Here is a 16,119-nt window from a genome sequence, read left to right as displayed (position 1 = left end):
GAATCTCGGTGGGACCGACTGGAACAACTCGGTGAGACCGATGTGCAAGAGCTTAGGGCAAACATCAACTCGGTGGCACCGATTGCATCAACTCGGTGAGACCGAAGTGAAGCAATAAGGCAACAAAGAGAATGTCAAGACAACTCGATGAGACCGATTGCATAACTTGGTGAGACCGAAATAAATGCAACAAGTCACAGAGCGTTGGCAAGGCCATCTCGGTGAGACCGAACTGTTAGGGTTTCTGGCAGTGGCTATGTCAAATGAACTCGGTGGCGCCGGATAGAAAGAATCGGTGGGGCCGAGTTGGAGTTTAGGATTTTGACATATCTGGATGGAGAAAGTGGCTGAGGGTTTTGGAGCAATTTCACTAAGCATTTGAGCAAGCAAGCCATTAAGCAACACCTCATCCCCTTTTAATAGCATTGGCTTTCCTATAGACTCAATGTGATCTTGGATCACTAAAATAAAGATGGAGACTCTTGAGCTTTTGCCAATATATGTCCTTAGCATTTTGAGGGGTCCACATCTCTAGTCCATGCCATGTCATTCATTGAACTTCCTAAAATATTTATCTTGAATGGATATTAGTTCAATGAGCTATATGTTGTTATGAATTATCAATACCATCTGGGGATTAGTTGCACTTTCACATGGCAATTTAATTATAAAACCATAGTAAATTAAAATATGTTGTTTTTTGGTATGTTTATTTATTGTACCGGCAAATTCCTATACGTCTTTTTTAGTAACATGCAAATTTTCCATCTACTGTATTTTTCTGTATTTGGATCATAGCATTGTTTTTGTTCTTTTCTTATTTATTTCTAGATTTACTATGGCATTTTTTGCCATGTAGGTATTTTTTCTTATTACCTTAATCTAAGTCATCATTATCCTTACTGTGGAAAAGATTATGATATCTATGGGGGTTCACGACTAGTGACACTCTTAACACATAGCGAGGTCCTAAAAGCGCTAGAGCAAATATTTAACAATTGTCTTTTTGTTGGTGATGTGGCCGACCACATCTTCCACCTACGTACTCCCCGAACTATTAACTAGATTTTTTTATTTGAGAGGTAGCTATTAGTTAGATGTGGTAATAGCTGACCGGTACAAGCACATAACTGGCTGGACGGGTTAAGCACATGAGTGCGTGCTTAATTTTCTATGCAAGCACATTTGAAGGATGGGGTAACTATAGGCATCGGTAATGCTACACCTATGTATAAGTAGCTAGGTGTTTTACGTAATTAACAACATGGACAAATTTGATTGGAGATAGGGAAAGGCAAAGGCGGGGGCCCACCGGCATGAAAATCGGGGGGGGGGGGGGGGTTTAGGAAGGTTAGGTAAAACTTTACGTAAGTGTATTATGAGTTGCTGCTATAAAACTAAATTATATAATTTGATACACTGCCTTGGCCATTCTATTATGAATCTTCCGTGCTTTGAGTTGTTAATGATTAATCTGATTTTTGTCCTTTATTTGTTCATATAATAGTAGTTGAGGATAGAGCAAATATTGAACAATTGCCGTTTTGTTGGTGATGTGGCGGACCACATCTTCCACCTACGCACTCCCCGATCTATTTGCTAGATTCTTTTGAGAGAGATGGGTAGCTATTAGCTTGATGTGATAATAGCTGACCGGTTCAAGCACATAACTGGCTGGACAGATTAAGCACACGAGTCTGTGCACTCGGCCGGATTGGTTGGTGTAGATGTGTCGCACGCGCCATCCATGCATCCTCCCGTCCATCCATCCTCCCGTCCGTGGCCATCCATCCTCCCGTCCAACTGACCAAACCCCTTCTCCCCGCGGCCACCATTCCCACGTATATATGCCGTGCGTCCCCCACGCCCATATCACCACATGCACAAACTTAGACGTCATAGCGAGGGGCCGGCCACGGTGCTCGTGATCGGCATAGCGACGCCGTCAAACTGCGTGTACCAGGCCGACTACCCGGACTACTACTTCAAGATCACCAAGAGCGACCGCATGGCCGACCTCAAGGACAAGTTCAAGAGGATGTGTAAGTTCAATGAATTACATTCTTCTTTGCGGTCTCTTTTCCCTTTTCTCGGGCGGACATGCAACATACTCCCTCTATAACTAGCTTGCAGAAACGTATTATATTATGAGACAGAGGGAGTAATAACTAATGCTTCATTTCAGGTGACAAATGCAGATCAGGAAGAGGTACATGCACCTAACGGAGGAGATCCTACAGGACAACCCCAACATGTGCGCCTACATGGCGCTGTCTCTGGACGCGCGCCAGTATATTGTTGTCGTGGAGGTCCCGAAGCTCGGGAAAGAGGCGGCACAAAAGGCGATTAAGGAGTGGGGCCAGCCGCGGTCTAAGATCACCCACCTTGTCTTGTGCAGCACCTTTGGTGTGGACATGCCGGGCGCCGACTACCAGCTCACCAAGATGCTCGGTCTTCGCCCGTCCGTGAAGCGCCTTATGATGTATCAGCAGGGCTGCTTCGCCGGTGGCATCGTGCTTCGCCTGGCCAAAGACCTCGCTGAGAACAACCGCGGCGCGCGCGTGCTGGTGGTCTGCTCGGAGATCATCGCGGTGAACTTCCGCGGCCCGCACGAGTCCCACCTCGACTCACTGGTAGGCCAGGCGCTTTTCGGTGACGGTGCGGCCACAATGATCGTCGACGCGGACCCTGACATGTCCGTCGAGCGCCCCCTGTTCCAGCTGGTGTCTGCGAGCCAGACGATTCTGCCGGACTCAGAGGGTGCCATCGACGGTCACCTCCGGGAGGTTGACCTCACCTTCCACCTCCTCAAGGATGTGCCTGGGCTCATCTCCAAGAACATCGAGCGCGCCCTAGAGGACACATTCAAGCCATTGGGCATCGATAACTGGAACTCCGTCTTCTGGATAGCGCACCCAGGCGGGCCAGCAATCCTTGACATGGTGGAGGCAAAGGTAAACATGAACAAGGAACGGATGCGCGCCACCAGGCATGTTCTCTCCAAATATGGCAACATGTCAAGCACCTGCGTACTTTTCATAATGGACGAAGTGCGCAAATGCTCCGTCGAGGATGGCCACACCACAACTGGTGAGGGAATGGAGTGGGGCGTTCTCTTCGGCTTCGGCCCCGGCCTCACTGTGGAGACAGTTGTCCTCCATAGCGTCCCAATCTCTGCCTAGACGGTCGCTTGTTCTCAATTTATCTTGGTCATGCAAAAATCTACTATACCGCTGCGACACTCAATTAAGTTTGCTCTGTTGTATTCTACCCTATGTGGTTTGTATGTGTTGGTAGATGCACTCTCCTGTTTGTTTTTGTTTTTTGTTTTTTCTTGAGTGGACGGATATGGTAGATGAGAATTAGTTGTGTCTCATGTAACTCTTATACCATAAGATGAAAACGCTTGATGATTCCTTCTCGTTTTTGAGGGCTCACGCGGCGCATTTACTTCCTTCGCACGAGTTGTTTCAGCATTGTATTCCTTACATGAGCCATTGTCTTCACAGTGTTGGCTAGATCTCAGTCAACTGATTTAACCAAGTTTCACTCTAGTTATAAGACATATTAAAAAGAAGAAAGAAAAAATTGCAATTAAAATTTTGCATATATCTCCGTGTAAAATTCCACGAATATAGCATCGACTGAGACTTCCTTGAATCTCAGTCGATTGAGATTTAGCAATATCGTTTTCAATATGCCTATGGATGCCGGTGTTTTTTCCTATTCTCTATCATTTCTCTTGCTGGCAAAGCGATCGTATGGAAACTCATGGCTGTTTCTGTGTTGTGTAAACGTTGTCTTTCTATGTTCACTGTTAGGCTATGTAGTTCCAATGTTTTATCATCCGGTGTAAAAAAAATGTATGTGGACGAATGTTTATATAAGTTTAAGTTCATTGGGACGTCTCATACCTGTTAGGGTTTCCTCTCCCTTACAATAGCTAGAAGGCCAGAAACACCACGGCCAAGGAGGCCGCACAAAAGTCATGGACGTGGCAGTGCCTCCAAGAGAGCGTCTAGCTAGCGCTCTCCAAGCCCAGGCCGCTGCAAGACGAGGTCCTCGTCGACATGGGGTTGTGTCCGCTCTGACCAAGCTCCAACACCTTCATGGTATGCCTTTCCACTAGAAACTAATAGAGCATTTGCATCCAAACTTGTACAACATACATGGAAGCATGGAATGAAATTCGTTGATTGTGATGTTAATTAACAAACAAATCATGGTAGTTGTTCACATTATACTTCATGGCAACCCCAAATGTGTAGTTCATGGCATGGCAAAACTTTTTGCTAGGTACATGGCAAATTATAAAGAAAATCTAAAAAAATGTTAAGAATGGCAATTGTTTACATTGATTTTTAGACACCAAACTACATGGCAAATTTTATTTCCATGTATCATTCCAAATTTGACATGTGTCCCTGAACTATCTATTATGTACACTATTGCATGTTTTTTTGACATAACATGGCAATTCTTATTTTGGTACCATGCCAAATTTTCCCTATGTCTATGGATAATTCATTATATACGCTGTGGCATGTTTATTGAAGATAACATGCCAAATTATTATTTTCCCTCCATATATTAAGGAAAAGCTCTATTTTTTTGAGGGGGGGGGGGCATTTTGTAGTGGAGCGATGGACCACGGTAAATGTTTGCACCATGTTACATGGCAACTTCTAAGAAATTTTGCTTTTGTAAACACGAAAAATATAAGAAATATCCAATGTAAAATTGTACATAATTTACATGGCAAAATGTAGGAATGTTTTTGAATTGTTCGTATGGTAATTTGTAGATAACAATTTTTTCCATAAAGTCACACTTTTTAGTTAAGTTTCTTCTTCTTATTCACATGGCTAATTTAGGCCTTTTTGTTCCTCTAAATCATGGCAATTTCTTACTATTTAGTAATTGTACACATGGCATATTTACCAATTTTAAACTTTTCACATGGCAAATTTAAACATTTTTAGTAGTGTTCACATCTTAAGCTGTTTTCACATCGCAAATTGAGAAATATTTTCTCCATGTCCTATGGAAAATTCATAACACTTTTGTTTTTCATATGTGGAAAACTTAGGTATTTTTTTTAATGCTCCCATAGCAAACTTTACAAAAATAATCACTTTCCCATGGCATTTTTGGAAATGTTTTTCTACTTTCGCACATGGCAATTTTACATACTTTTTTGCATGTTTCAACAAAAAATCATTTTCTACACATTGCAAAGTTTGTAAAAAAAATCTACTGGTCACATGGCAAATTCATCTTTTCCAAACATTGCAAATTTATGATTTTCATAATGTCGACATGGCAATTTTATTAATTCTTTCCAACTTGTGACTTCGCAAATTTAAATATTTCATGGCAAATTGTATACATATTTGTATTATTCCCATGACAAGTTTATAGATTTTTTTTTGTTTTGTAAACATGTTAACTTCTAGAATCATATTTTTATTAGGAAGATGGAAAAATTATATTTTTCTCTTTCCTTTTCATGATGGAAATTTTAGAGAAAATATCATTGCAATATGTACATATTTTTGCTTCTTTCTAAGAAAAATAGTTCTATACACGATGTACCTATCGTAAAATGTTTCTGGCAAAATCAGAATATTCTTGTTTTACAAACCATGGCAATTGTAGAAACAGTGGTAATGCTTTCCTGTGACAACTTTGGGAAAAATCATGGCAATTATTTGGACTTGTTTCAATGTTATCACTTGGCAGTAGATATCTTTGCTTTTTCTAAGAAAAATTGTCACCATGATCGCTTGCATTTTGAGTAGAACAAACCTTTTCATATTTAGTTGTTATTATTTTGTAGCTATTTTATGTTTGTTAGCTTTTCAATCGTGGCCTTTTTATAATTAAAAGCACACTAATTTTATTTTTAATGGCATGAAATGTTTATTTATAATGCCATTGCAATTTGATTTATTTACATCATGGCAATTTGCTTCTTGTGATTTTTATGTGATGAAAACTAAAACAAGAAGCAGACCATTTTATTACTAAGAGAATAGAAGTTGTTTTTTAAATGGAATGGCAAGTTTGTTTTATTTTACAGTTCAATTTTGCACCATTATCATCGGAAACTAAAAACTTGTTGCCCTAGCAACTTGACTTTTATTGTCATGGCAACTTATATTATACAACCACAGTAAATTAAATTATGTTGTTTCTTTGTAGTTTATTTACTGTACCGGCAAATTCCTATACGTGTTTTTTAGTAACATGCAAATTTTCCATCTACTATATTTTTCTATTGGATCATAGCATTGTTTTTGTTCTTTTCTTATTTATTTTTAGATTTATTACTGCACCTTTTGCCATGTAGGTATTTTTTTCTTATTATCTAAATCTAAGTCATCATTATCCTTACTATGGAAAAGATTATGATATCTATGGGGGTTCACGAGTAGTGATGCTCTAACACATAGCGAGGTCCTGAAAGCATAGAGAAAATATTTAACAATTGTATTTTTGTACATGATGTGGCTAACCACATCTTCCACCTACGTTACGTACTCCCCGAACTATTAGCTAGATTTTTTTGAGAGGTAGCTATTAGCTTGATGTGCTAATACCTGACCCATTCAAGCACATAACTGGCTGGACAAGTTAAGCACACGAGTGCGTGCTTAATTTTCCATGCAAGCACATTTGAAGGATGAGGTAACTATAGCCATACCCGAAGTGGTCACAGGGAGCAATCAGCTCAATTATGAGTTGCTGCTATAAAACTAAATAAATTATACAATTTGATACACTACGTTGACCATTCTATTATGAATCTTCCGTGCTTTTGAGTTGTTAATGATTAACCTGATTTTCGTCCTTTATTTTTTCATACAATAGTTTTTTTAGGGAAACAGCAGGACTCTGCTGTGTATTTTTATTGATTTTCAAATAAATGATACAAAAGGTCTTTGCAAAAGAAAATAAGCTATACAGAAAAAGCACAACCTAGGAAAACAAGGAAAACTAAGAGAAAATACAACAGCAATAACAACAGGAGTATCATTTCATATAGGGTAGGACTATCAACCAGTTAACTCAAACAAAAGCCTTCACTCAGTTTTCTAATCCATGGTATTCTTTCCACTTTGCTCTGAATGTTAGCCACTTGATTTCCTCTTTGAATTTTCTTCTGCATGCATATAGGTTGTGTGTAATGTTTTTGAAGATGTAATCATTGCGGGTGGTCCAGATTGCCCAAGTCCCCAGAATTATGATTTCCAGGGAGAATGGCAGATTTAGCAATTGCTTCAGTTGATTAATTTCTTCTTGAATGCCTTGTCCAGCAGGGGCCCAAGCTGGGCAGATGTAGTTCCAACATAATTTTGCAAAAGGGCATGTGAAGAAGAGGTGTGTCCTTGTTTCGAGGATCTGCATGCTGCACAAGACGCAAGTATAATCCTGTATAAAGAAGTTTTTATGTAGGAGTAGTGCTCAAGTGTTTAACCTGTCATTCACCAATAGCCAGAAGTGAATCTTGTGTTTGAGTTGGCAGCATGTGCTCCATAGCCATCTCAAAACTGGAAGAGTATCGGTTGCAGGCATTAGGATTTTATAAACCTTTGAGACTGTGTAATGTTGCGCTCCAGCTGGTAATTGCCAATGGTCTGGGCCATCATTGAGCTCAAGTCTGTGACAAAGTTCTTCGAGGGCTTGAAACTGTGTATAGGCCTCCTCTGACAGTGGTAGATGAAAGAGATCTGGAAGTTCCTCTGTATGATACATGTCAGCGACAGAAATATTTTGCTTCCAAGCAAAAGAGTGCAAATGAGGCCGGGGTTCAGTCTTGGGGGTACCATCCCAAGTGTCATTCCAAAAGTCTAGTGTTTGGCCATTGTTCATGTTGACAGAAGCGTGATGCTTATAGATTGGGAAGAGCTTCATGCAGTCTCTCCACCAAAATGAACATTGTTGCAGTTGATTTGTATGGAAGCCTTGCTGATAGTATACTTCCCATACTAGATTCACCCAGGGTATGTTATGATGATTAATGAACTTATGAACCATCTTTAGTAGCAGGCATGTATTTTGTGTGGACATGTTCAAAATTCCGAGGCCTCCTCTATCCTTTGGACGACATATCATATCCCAGGCAGCTAGAGGAGGATTTTTCTTTTCCAAATCTTTCCCTCTCCAGAAAATATGCCTCCGGTATTTGTCTATTTGCTCAATAATCCCTTTGTAAAGGAGCAGGAAACTCATTATGAAGGTGGGTAGGGAGGAGAAGACATCATTGATCATGAGGAGTCTGCCATCATAACTCAAGAATTGGGAGCAACCACTGAGTCTGTTCTGTATTCTTTCAATCAGGTACATGAAAAATTCCATCCTTGGTTTGGTGAAACTGAGAGGTGTGCCCAAGTAAGTGAAAGGAAAAGTTCCAATAGTACAGCCCAACAAGGTTGAGAGGTGTTGCATTGTGTCCTCGGGTACATTCAGAGGTAGCATACTGGATTTGTGGTAATTGACCTTGAGACCAGAAGCTTGGGAGAATAGATGCACCAAGTGTTGCATTTGTTCAAGTTGTTGAGGACATGCTGGCATAATGATCAAAGTATCATCTGCATATTGCAGAATGGGGAAGTCAGGGTAGGAAGCAAACTGAAGTGGAGGCTGTAGCAAACCTTTCTGCATTGCATCATTTATGATTGTTTGTAAAAAAAATCAGCTGCAAGCACAAAGAGAAGTGGGGATAGAGGATCCCCTTGTCTGACCCCTCTTCTGCACTTGAAGTACTCCCTCTATTCCATAATGTAGTGCTTCCTCTATCCACGTGTTTCAACTTTGACCGTAAATTTAACTACCAAGACCGATTGCGGCGGGAGCAAAAATTATATCAGTGAATTCGTATTCGAAAGAAGTTTTCAATTATATAATTTTTTTCTCCCGCCGCAGTTGGTCTCGTTGGTTAAATTTATGGTCAAAGTTGCACCTCGGGAAGCGCGGGCGCACTATATTTTGGAATGGAGGGAGTAGTTCCCAGGGACCCCATTTAGGAGGATAGTAGATGTACTAGTGCTCATAATTTGCTGAATCTGTGAACACCATTTGTTACCAAAACCCCTCTTTCTCATAATATCCATGATCATGCCATGTTCCATTTTGTCAAAGGCCTTTTCAAAATCTAACTTAAGTACCATGGTAGGTTTTTTGCTCTTGTGGCATTGGAATACAATAGTAGTAGAGGATAGAGCAAATATTGGACAATTGTCGTTTTGTTGGTGATGTGGCCGACCACATCTTCCACCTACGCACTCCCCGAACTATTAGCTAGAATTTTTTTAGAAAGAGTTAGCTATTAGCTTGATGTGTTAATAGCTGACCGGTTCAAGCACATAATTGGATGGACAGATTAAGGACACGAGTGTGTGCACTCGGCCGGATTGGTTGGTGTAGATGTGTCGACCCGCCATCCATGCATCTCCTACCTCCGCATTCGTGGCCATCCATCCTCCCGTCCAACTGACCAAACCCCTTCTCCCCGTGGCCACCATTCCCACGTATATATGTCGTGTGTCCCCCATGCCTATATCACCACGCAGCATCTGTCATTCATCTACCTCCTGCTCTATCCCGCAAACTTAGACGTCACACAGAGCCTCTGTTGAGGTAACTACTAGCTAGCTTGTCAGCCGCTGGTAGCTTACGTAGAGATCAATGGCGGCGACCATGACGATGGAGGAGGTGAGGAAGGCACCGCCGGCGGAGGGACCTGCCACGGTGCTGGCGATCGGCACGGCGAGTCGGCAAAATGCGTGTACCAGGCCGACAACCCGGACTACTGTTGGGGAACGTAGCAGAAAACAAAAATTTTCCTACGGTTTCACCAAGATCCATCTATGAGTTCATCTAGCAACGAGTGATTAGATGCATCTACGTACCTTGTAGATCGCGAGCGGAAGCGTTCAAAGAACGGGGATGAGGTAGTCGTACACGACATGATCCAAATCACTGGAGATCCTAGCACCGAACGGACGGCACCTCCGCGTTCAACACACGTACGGAACAGCCACGTCTCCTCCTTCTTGATCCAGTAAGGGGAGAGGAGAGGTTGAGGGAGATGGCACCAGCAGCAGCACGACGGCGTGGTGTTGATGGAGCTGCAGTACTCCGGCAGGGCTTCGCCAAGCGCTATGGAGGAGGAGGAGGTGTTGGAGAGGGAGAAGGAGGCAACCAAAGGCGTGGATGAAAAGCCCTCCTACCCCCACTATATATAGGAGGGCCAAGGGGGGGGCGCCGGCCCTAGGAGATCCAATCTCCTAGGGGGGTGCGGCCAAGGGGGAGGAATCCCTCCTCCCCAACGCACCTAGGAGGTGCCTTCCCCTCATAGGACTCTTCCTCGCTTGAAACCCTAGGCGCATGGGCCTCTTGGGGCTGGTGCCCTTGGCCCATGTAGGCCAAGGCGCACCCCCTACAGCCCATGTGGCCCCCCGGGACAGGTGGCCCCACCCGGTGGACCCCCGAGACCCTTCCGGTGGTCCCGGTACAATACCGATAACCCCGAAACTTGTCCCGATGCCCGAAACAGGACTTCCCATATATAAATCTTTACCTCCGGACCATTCCGGAACTACTCGTGACGTTCGGGATCTCATTCGGGACTCCGAACAACATTCGGGTTACTGCATATACATATCCCTACAACCCTAGCGTCACCGAACCTTAAGTGTGTAGACCCTACGGGTTCGGGAGACAGGCAGACATGACCGAGACGGCTCTCCGGTCAATAACCAACAGCGGGATCTGGATACCCATGTTGGCTCCCACATGCTCCACGATGATCTCATCGGATGAACCACGATGTCGAGGATTCAAGCAACCCCGTATGCAATTCCCTTTGTCAATCGGTATGTTACTTGCCCGAGATTCGATCGTCGGTATCCCAATACCTCGTTCAATCTCGTTACCGGCAAGTTACTTTACTCGTACCGTAATGCATGATCCCGTGACCAGACACTTGGTCACTTTGAGCTCATTATGATGATGCATTACCGAGTGGGCCCAGTGATACCTCTCCGTCATACGGAGTGACAAATCCCAGTCTCGATCTGTGTCAACCCAACAGACACTTTCGGAGATACCTGTAGTGCACCTTTATAGTCACCCAGTTACGTTGTGACGTTTGGTACACCCAAAGCACTCCTACGGTATCCAGGATTTACACGATCTCATGGTCAAAGGAAAAGATACTTGACATTGGAAAAGCTCTAGCAAACGAACTGCACGATCTTGCGCTATGCTTAGGATTGGGTCTTGTCCATCACATCATTCTCCTAATGATGTGATCCCGTTATCAATGACATCCAATGTCCATAGCAAGGAAACCATGACTATCTGTTGATCAATGAGCTAGTCAACTAGAGGCTTACTAGGGACATGTTGGTGTCTGTTATTCACACATGTATTACGATTTCTGGATAATACAATTATAGCATGAATAAAGACAATTATCATGAACAAAGAAATATAATAATAATGCTTTTATTATTGCCTCTAGGGCATATTTCCAACACTCTCCCACTTGCACTAGAGTCAATAATCTAGTTACATTGTGATGAATCGAACACCCATGGAATTCTGGTGTTGATCATGTTTTGCCCTAGGGAGAGGTTTAGTCAACGGATCTGCTACATTCAGGTCCGTATGTACTTTACAAATCTCTATGTCTCCATCTTGAACATTTTCACGAATGGAGTTGAAGCGACGCTTGATGTGCCTTGTCTTCTTGTGAAACCTGGGCTCCTTGGCAAGTGCAATAGCTCCAGTGTTGTCACAAAAGAGTTTGATTGGCCCCGACGCATTGGGTATGACTCCTAGGTCGGTGATGAACTCCTTCACCCATATTGCTTCATGTGCTGCCTCCGAGGCTGCCATGTACTCCGCTTCACATGTAGATCCCGCCACGACGCTCTGCTTGCAGCTGCACCAGCTCACTGCTCCACCATTCAACATATACACGTATCCGGTTTGTGACTTAGAGTCATCCAGATCTGTGTCGAAGCTAGCGTCGATGTAACCCTTTACGACGAGCTCTTCGTCACCTCCATAAACGAGAAACATGTCCTTTGTCCTTTTCAGGTACTTCAGGATATTCTTGACCGCTGTCCAGTGTTCCTTACCGGGATTACTTTGGTATCTTCCTACCAAACTTACGGCAAGGTTTACATCAGGTCTGGTACACAGCATGGCATACATAATAGATCCTATGGCTGAAGCATAGGGGATGACACTCATCTCTTCTTTATCTTTTGCCGTGGTCGGGCATTGAGCCGAGCTCAGTCTCACACCTTGCAAAACAGGCAAGAACCCTTTCTTGGACTGATCCATTTTGAACTTCTTCAAAATCTTATCAAGGTATGTGCTTTGTGAAAGACCTATGAGGCGTCTTGATCTATCTCTATAGATCTTGATGCCTAATATATAAGCAGCTTCTCCAAGGTCCTTCATTGAAAAACTCTTATTCAAGTAGGCCTTGATGCTGTCCAAGAGTTCTATATCATTTCCCATCAAAAGTATGTCATCTACATATAGTATGAGAAATGCTACAGATCTCCCACTCACTTTCTTGTAAACGCAAGCTTCTCCATAAGTCTGCGTAAACCCAAATGCTTTGATCATCTCATCAAAGCAAATGTTCCAACTCCGAGATGCTTGCACCAGCCCATAAATGGATCGCTGGAGCTTGCATACCTTGTCAGCATTCTTAGGATCGACAAAACCTTCCGGCTGCATCATATACAATTCTTCCTTAAGGAAACCATTAAGGAATGCCGTTTTGACGTCCATTTGCCATATCTCATAATCGTAGAATGCGGCAATTGCTAACATGATTCGGACGGACTTTAGCTTCGCTACCGGTGAGAAAGTCTCATTGTAGTCAACTCCTTGAACTTGTCGATAACCCTTAGCGACAAGCCGAGCTTTATAGATGGTCACATTACCATCCGCGTCTGTCTTCTTCTTAAAGATCCATTTATTTTCTATGGCTCGCCGCTCAACGGGCAAGTCAGTCAAAGTCCACACTTCGTTTTCATACATGGATCCTATCTCGGAGTTCATGGCTTCTAGCCATTTGTCGGAATCCGGGCCCGTCATCGCTTCTTCATAGTTCGAAGGTTCACCGTTGTCTAACAACATGATTTCCAAGACAGGGTTGCCGTACCACTCTGGTGCGGAACGTGTCCTTGTGGACCTTCGAATTTCAGTAGGAGCTTGATCAGAAGTATCTTGATCATCATCATTAACCTCCTCTCTAGTCGGTGCTGGCACCTCAGGAACATTTTCTTGAGTTGCGCCATTTTCCGGTTCAAGAGGTAATACTTCATCAAGTTCTACTTTCCTTCCACTTCTTTCGAGAGAAACTCTTTCTCTAGAAAGGACCCATTCTTGGCAACAAAGATCTTGCCTTCGGATCTGAGGTAGAAGGTATACCCAGTAGTTTCTTTAGGGTATCCTATGAAGACGCATTTTTCCGACTTGGGTTCGAGCTTTTCAGGTTGAAGTTTCCTGACATAAGCATCGCATCCCCAAACTTTCAGAAACGACAACTTAGGTTTCTTACCAAACCATAATTCAAACGGTGTCGTCTCAACGGATTTCGACGGAGCCCTATTTAAAGTGAATGCGGGAGTCTCTAAAGCATACCCCCAAAAGGATAGTGGTAAATCGGCAAGAGACATCATAGATCGCACCATATCTAATAGAGTGCGATTACGACGTTCGAACACACCATTATGCTGAGGTGTTCCAGGCGGCGTGAGTTGTGAAACTATTCCACATTTTCTTAAGTGTGTGCCAAATTCGTGACTCAAGTATTCTCCTCCACGATCTGATCGTAGAAACTTGATTTTCCTGTCACGTTGATTCTCAACCTCACTCTGAAATTCCTTGAACTTTTCAAAGGTTTCAGACTTGTGTTTCATTAAGTAGACATACCCATATCTACTCAAGTCATCAGTGAGGGTGAGAACATAACGATAGCCACCGCGAGCCTCAACACTCATTGGACCGCACACATCAGTATGTATGATTTCCAATAAGTTGGTTGCTCGCTCCATTGTTCCCGAGAACGGAGTCTTGGTCATTTTACCCATGAGGCATGGTTCGCACGTGTCAAATGATTCATAATCAAGAGACTCTAAAAGTCCATCTGCATGGAGCTTCTTCATGCGTTTAACACCTATGTGACCAAGGCGGCAGTGCCACAAGTATGTGGGACTATCATTATCAACCTTACATCTTTTGGTACTCACACTATGAATATGTGTAGCAATACGCTCGAGATTCATTAAGAATAAACCATTTACCATAGGAGCATGACCATAAAACATATCTCTCATATAGATGGAACAACCATTATTCTCAGATTTAAATGAGTAGCCATCTCGAATTAAACGAGATCCCGATACAATGTTCATGCTCAAAGCTGGCACTAAATAACAATTATTGAGGTTTAAAACTAATCCCGTAGGTAAATGTAGAGGCAGCGTGCCGACGGCGATCACATCGACCTTGGAACCATTCCCGACGCGCATTGTCACCTCGTCCTTCGCCAGTCTCCGCTTATTCCGCAGCTCCTGCTTTGAGTTACAAATGTGAGCAACTGCACCGGTATCAAATACCCAGGAGCTACTACGAGTGCTGGTAAGGTATACATCAATTACATGTATATCACATATACCTTTTGTTTTGCCGGCCTTCTTGTCTGCTAAGTATTTGGGGCAGTTCCGCTTCCAGTGACCACTTTCCTTGCAATAAAAGCACTCGGTCTCGGGCTTGGGTCCATTCTTTGGCTTCTTCCCGGCAGCTTGCTTGCCGGGCGCGGCAACTCCCTTGCCGTCCTTCTTACAGTTCTTTTTACCCTTGCCTTCCTTGAACTTAGTGGTTTTATTGACCATCAACACTTGATGTTCCTTCTTGACTTCTACCTCTGCTGATTTCAGCATAGCAAATACTTCAGGAATGGTCTTCTCCATCCCCTGCATATTGAAGTTCATCACAAAGCTCTTGTAGCTCGGTGGAAGCGACTGGAGGATTCTGTCAATGACCGCATCATCCGGGAGATTAACTCCCAGCTGAGTCAAGCGGTTATGTAACCCAGACATAGTGAGTATGTGCTCACTGACAGAACTATTTTCCTCCATCTTACAGCTGAAGAATTTGTCGGAGACTTCATATCTCTCGACCCGGGCATGAGCTTGGAAAACCATTTTCAGCTCTTCGAACATCTCATATGCTCCATGTCTCTCAAAACGCTTTTGGAGCCCCGGCTCTAGGCTGTAAAGCATGCCGCACTGAACGAGGGAGTAGTCATCGGTACGTGCCTGCCAAGCGTTCATAACGTCTTGTTCTATAGGGAGAACAGGTGCGTCACCCAGCGGTGCTTGTAGGACATAATCTTTCTTGGCAGCTATGAGGATGATCCTCAGGTTCCGGACCCAGTCCGTATAGTTGCTGCCATCGTCTTTCAGCTTGGTTTTCTCTAGGAATGCGTTGAAGTTGAGGACTACGTTGGCCATTTGATCTACAAGACATATTGTAAAGATTTTAGACTAAGTTCATGATAATTAAGTTCATCTAATCAAATTATTCAATGAACTCCCACTTAGATAGACATCCCTCTTCTAGTCATCTAAGTATAACATGATCCAAGTCAACTAGGCCGTGTCCGATCATCATGTGAGACGGACTAGTCAACGTCGGTGAACATCTTCATGTTGATCGTATCTTCTATACGACTCATGCTCGACCTTTCGGTCTTCTGTGTTCCGAGGCCATGTCTATACACATGCTAGGCTCGTCAAGTTAACCCTAAGTGTTTTGCATGTGTAAAACTGTCTTACACCCGTTGTATGTGAACGTAAGGATCTATCACACCCGATCATCACGTGGTGCTTCGAAACGACGAACTTTAGCAACGGTGCACAGTTATAGCAACGGTGCACAGTTAGGGGAAAACACTTCTTGAAATTGTTGTGAGGGATCATCTTATTTACTACCGTCGTTCTAAGCAAACAAGATGAAAAACATGATAAACATCACATGCAATCAAATAATAATAGTGACATGATATGGCCAATATCACAC

At 43.2% G+C, this 16,119-nt stretch overlaps 1 protein-coding gene across 2 annotated transcripts; it reads left to right on the top strand.

Moving 5' to 3' along the window:
* Positions 1 to 1,879: 1,879 nt before the first annotated feature.
* Positions 1,880 to 3,422, top strand: LOC125535126 (chalcone synthase 2-like). 2 transcript variants are annotated; one of them, XM_087542751.1, is made up of 2 exons: positions 1,880 to 2,073; positions 2,204 to 3,422. In XM_087542751.1, the coding sequence occupies exons 1-2, from the start codon at positions 1,880 to 1,882 to the stop codon at positions 3,180 to 3,182; spliced, it is 1,173 nt and encodes a 390-aa protein (XP_087398877.1). In that variant the 3' UTR covers positions 3,183 to 3,422. The 2 variants fall into 2 exon arrangements, with proteins under 2 accessions (XP_087398877.1, XP_048554136.1); XM_048698179.1 differs by having other exon boundaries at positions 1,886 to 2,042; positions 2,186 to 3,422.
* Positions 3,423 to 16,119: the final 12,697 nt, after the last annotated feature.

Source organism: Triticum urartu, chromosome 2A, assembly GCF_056163025.1.
Source record: "Triticum urartu cultivar PI428250 chromosome 2A, HENAU_Tu73, whole genome shotgun sequence".
NCBI lineage: Eukaryota > Viridiplantae > Streptophyta > Magnoliopsida > Poales > Poaceae > Triticum > Triticum urartu.
Note: the sequence above shows the minus strand (reverse complement) of the source record. Positions and strands in the feature narration are given on the sequence as shown.

What these genes read in the sequence shown, in the direction of transcription:
- LOC125535126 (XM_087542751.1), top strand. Translation starts at nt 1,880, where the DNA reads ATGCACAAACTTAGACGTCATAGCGAGGGGCCGGCCACGGTGCTCGTG. An exon ending in GAATTACATTCTTCTTTGCG is followed by an intron (nt 2,074 to 2,203) that starts GTCTCTTTTCCC and finishes AATGCAGATCAG; the next exon opens with GAAGAGGTACATGCACCTAA.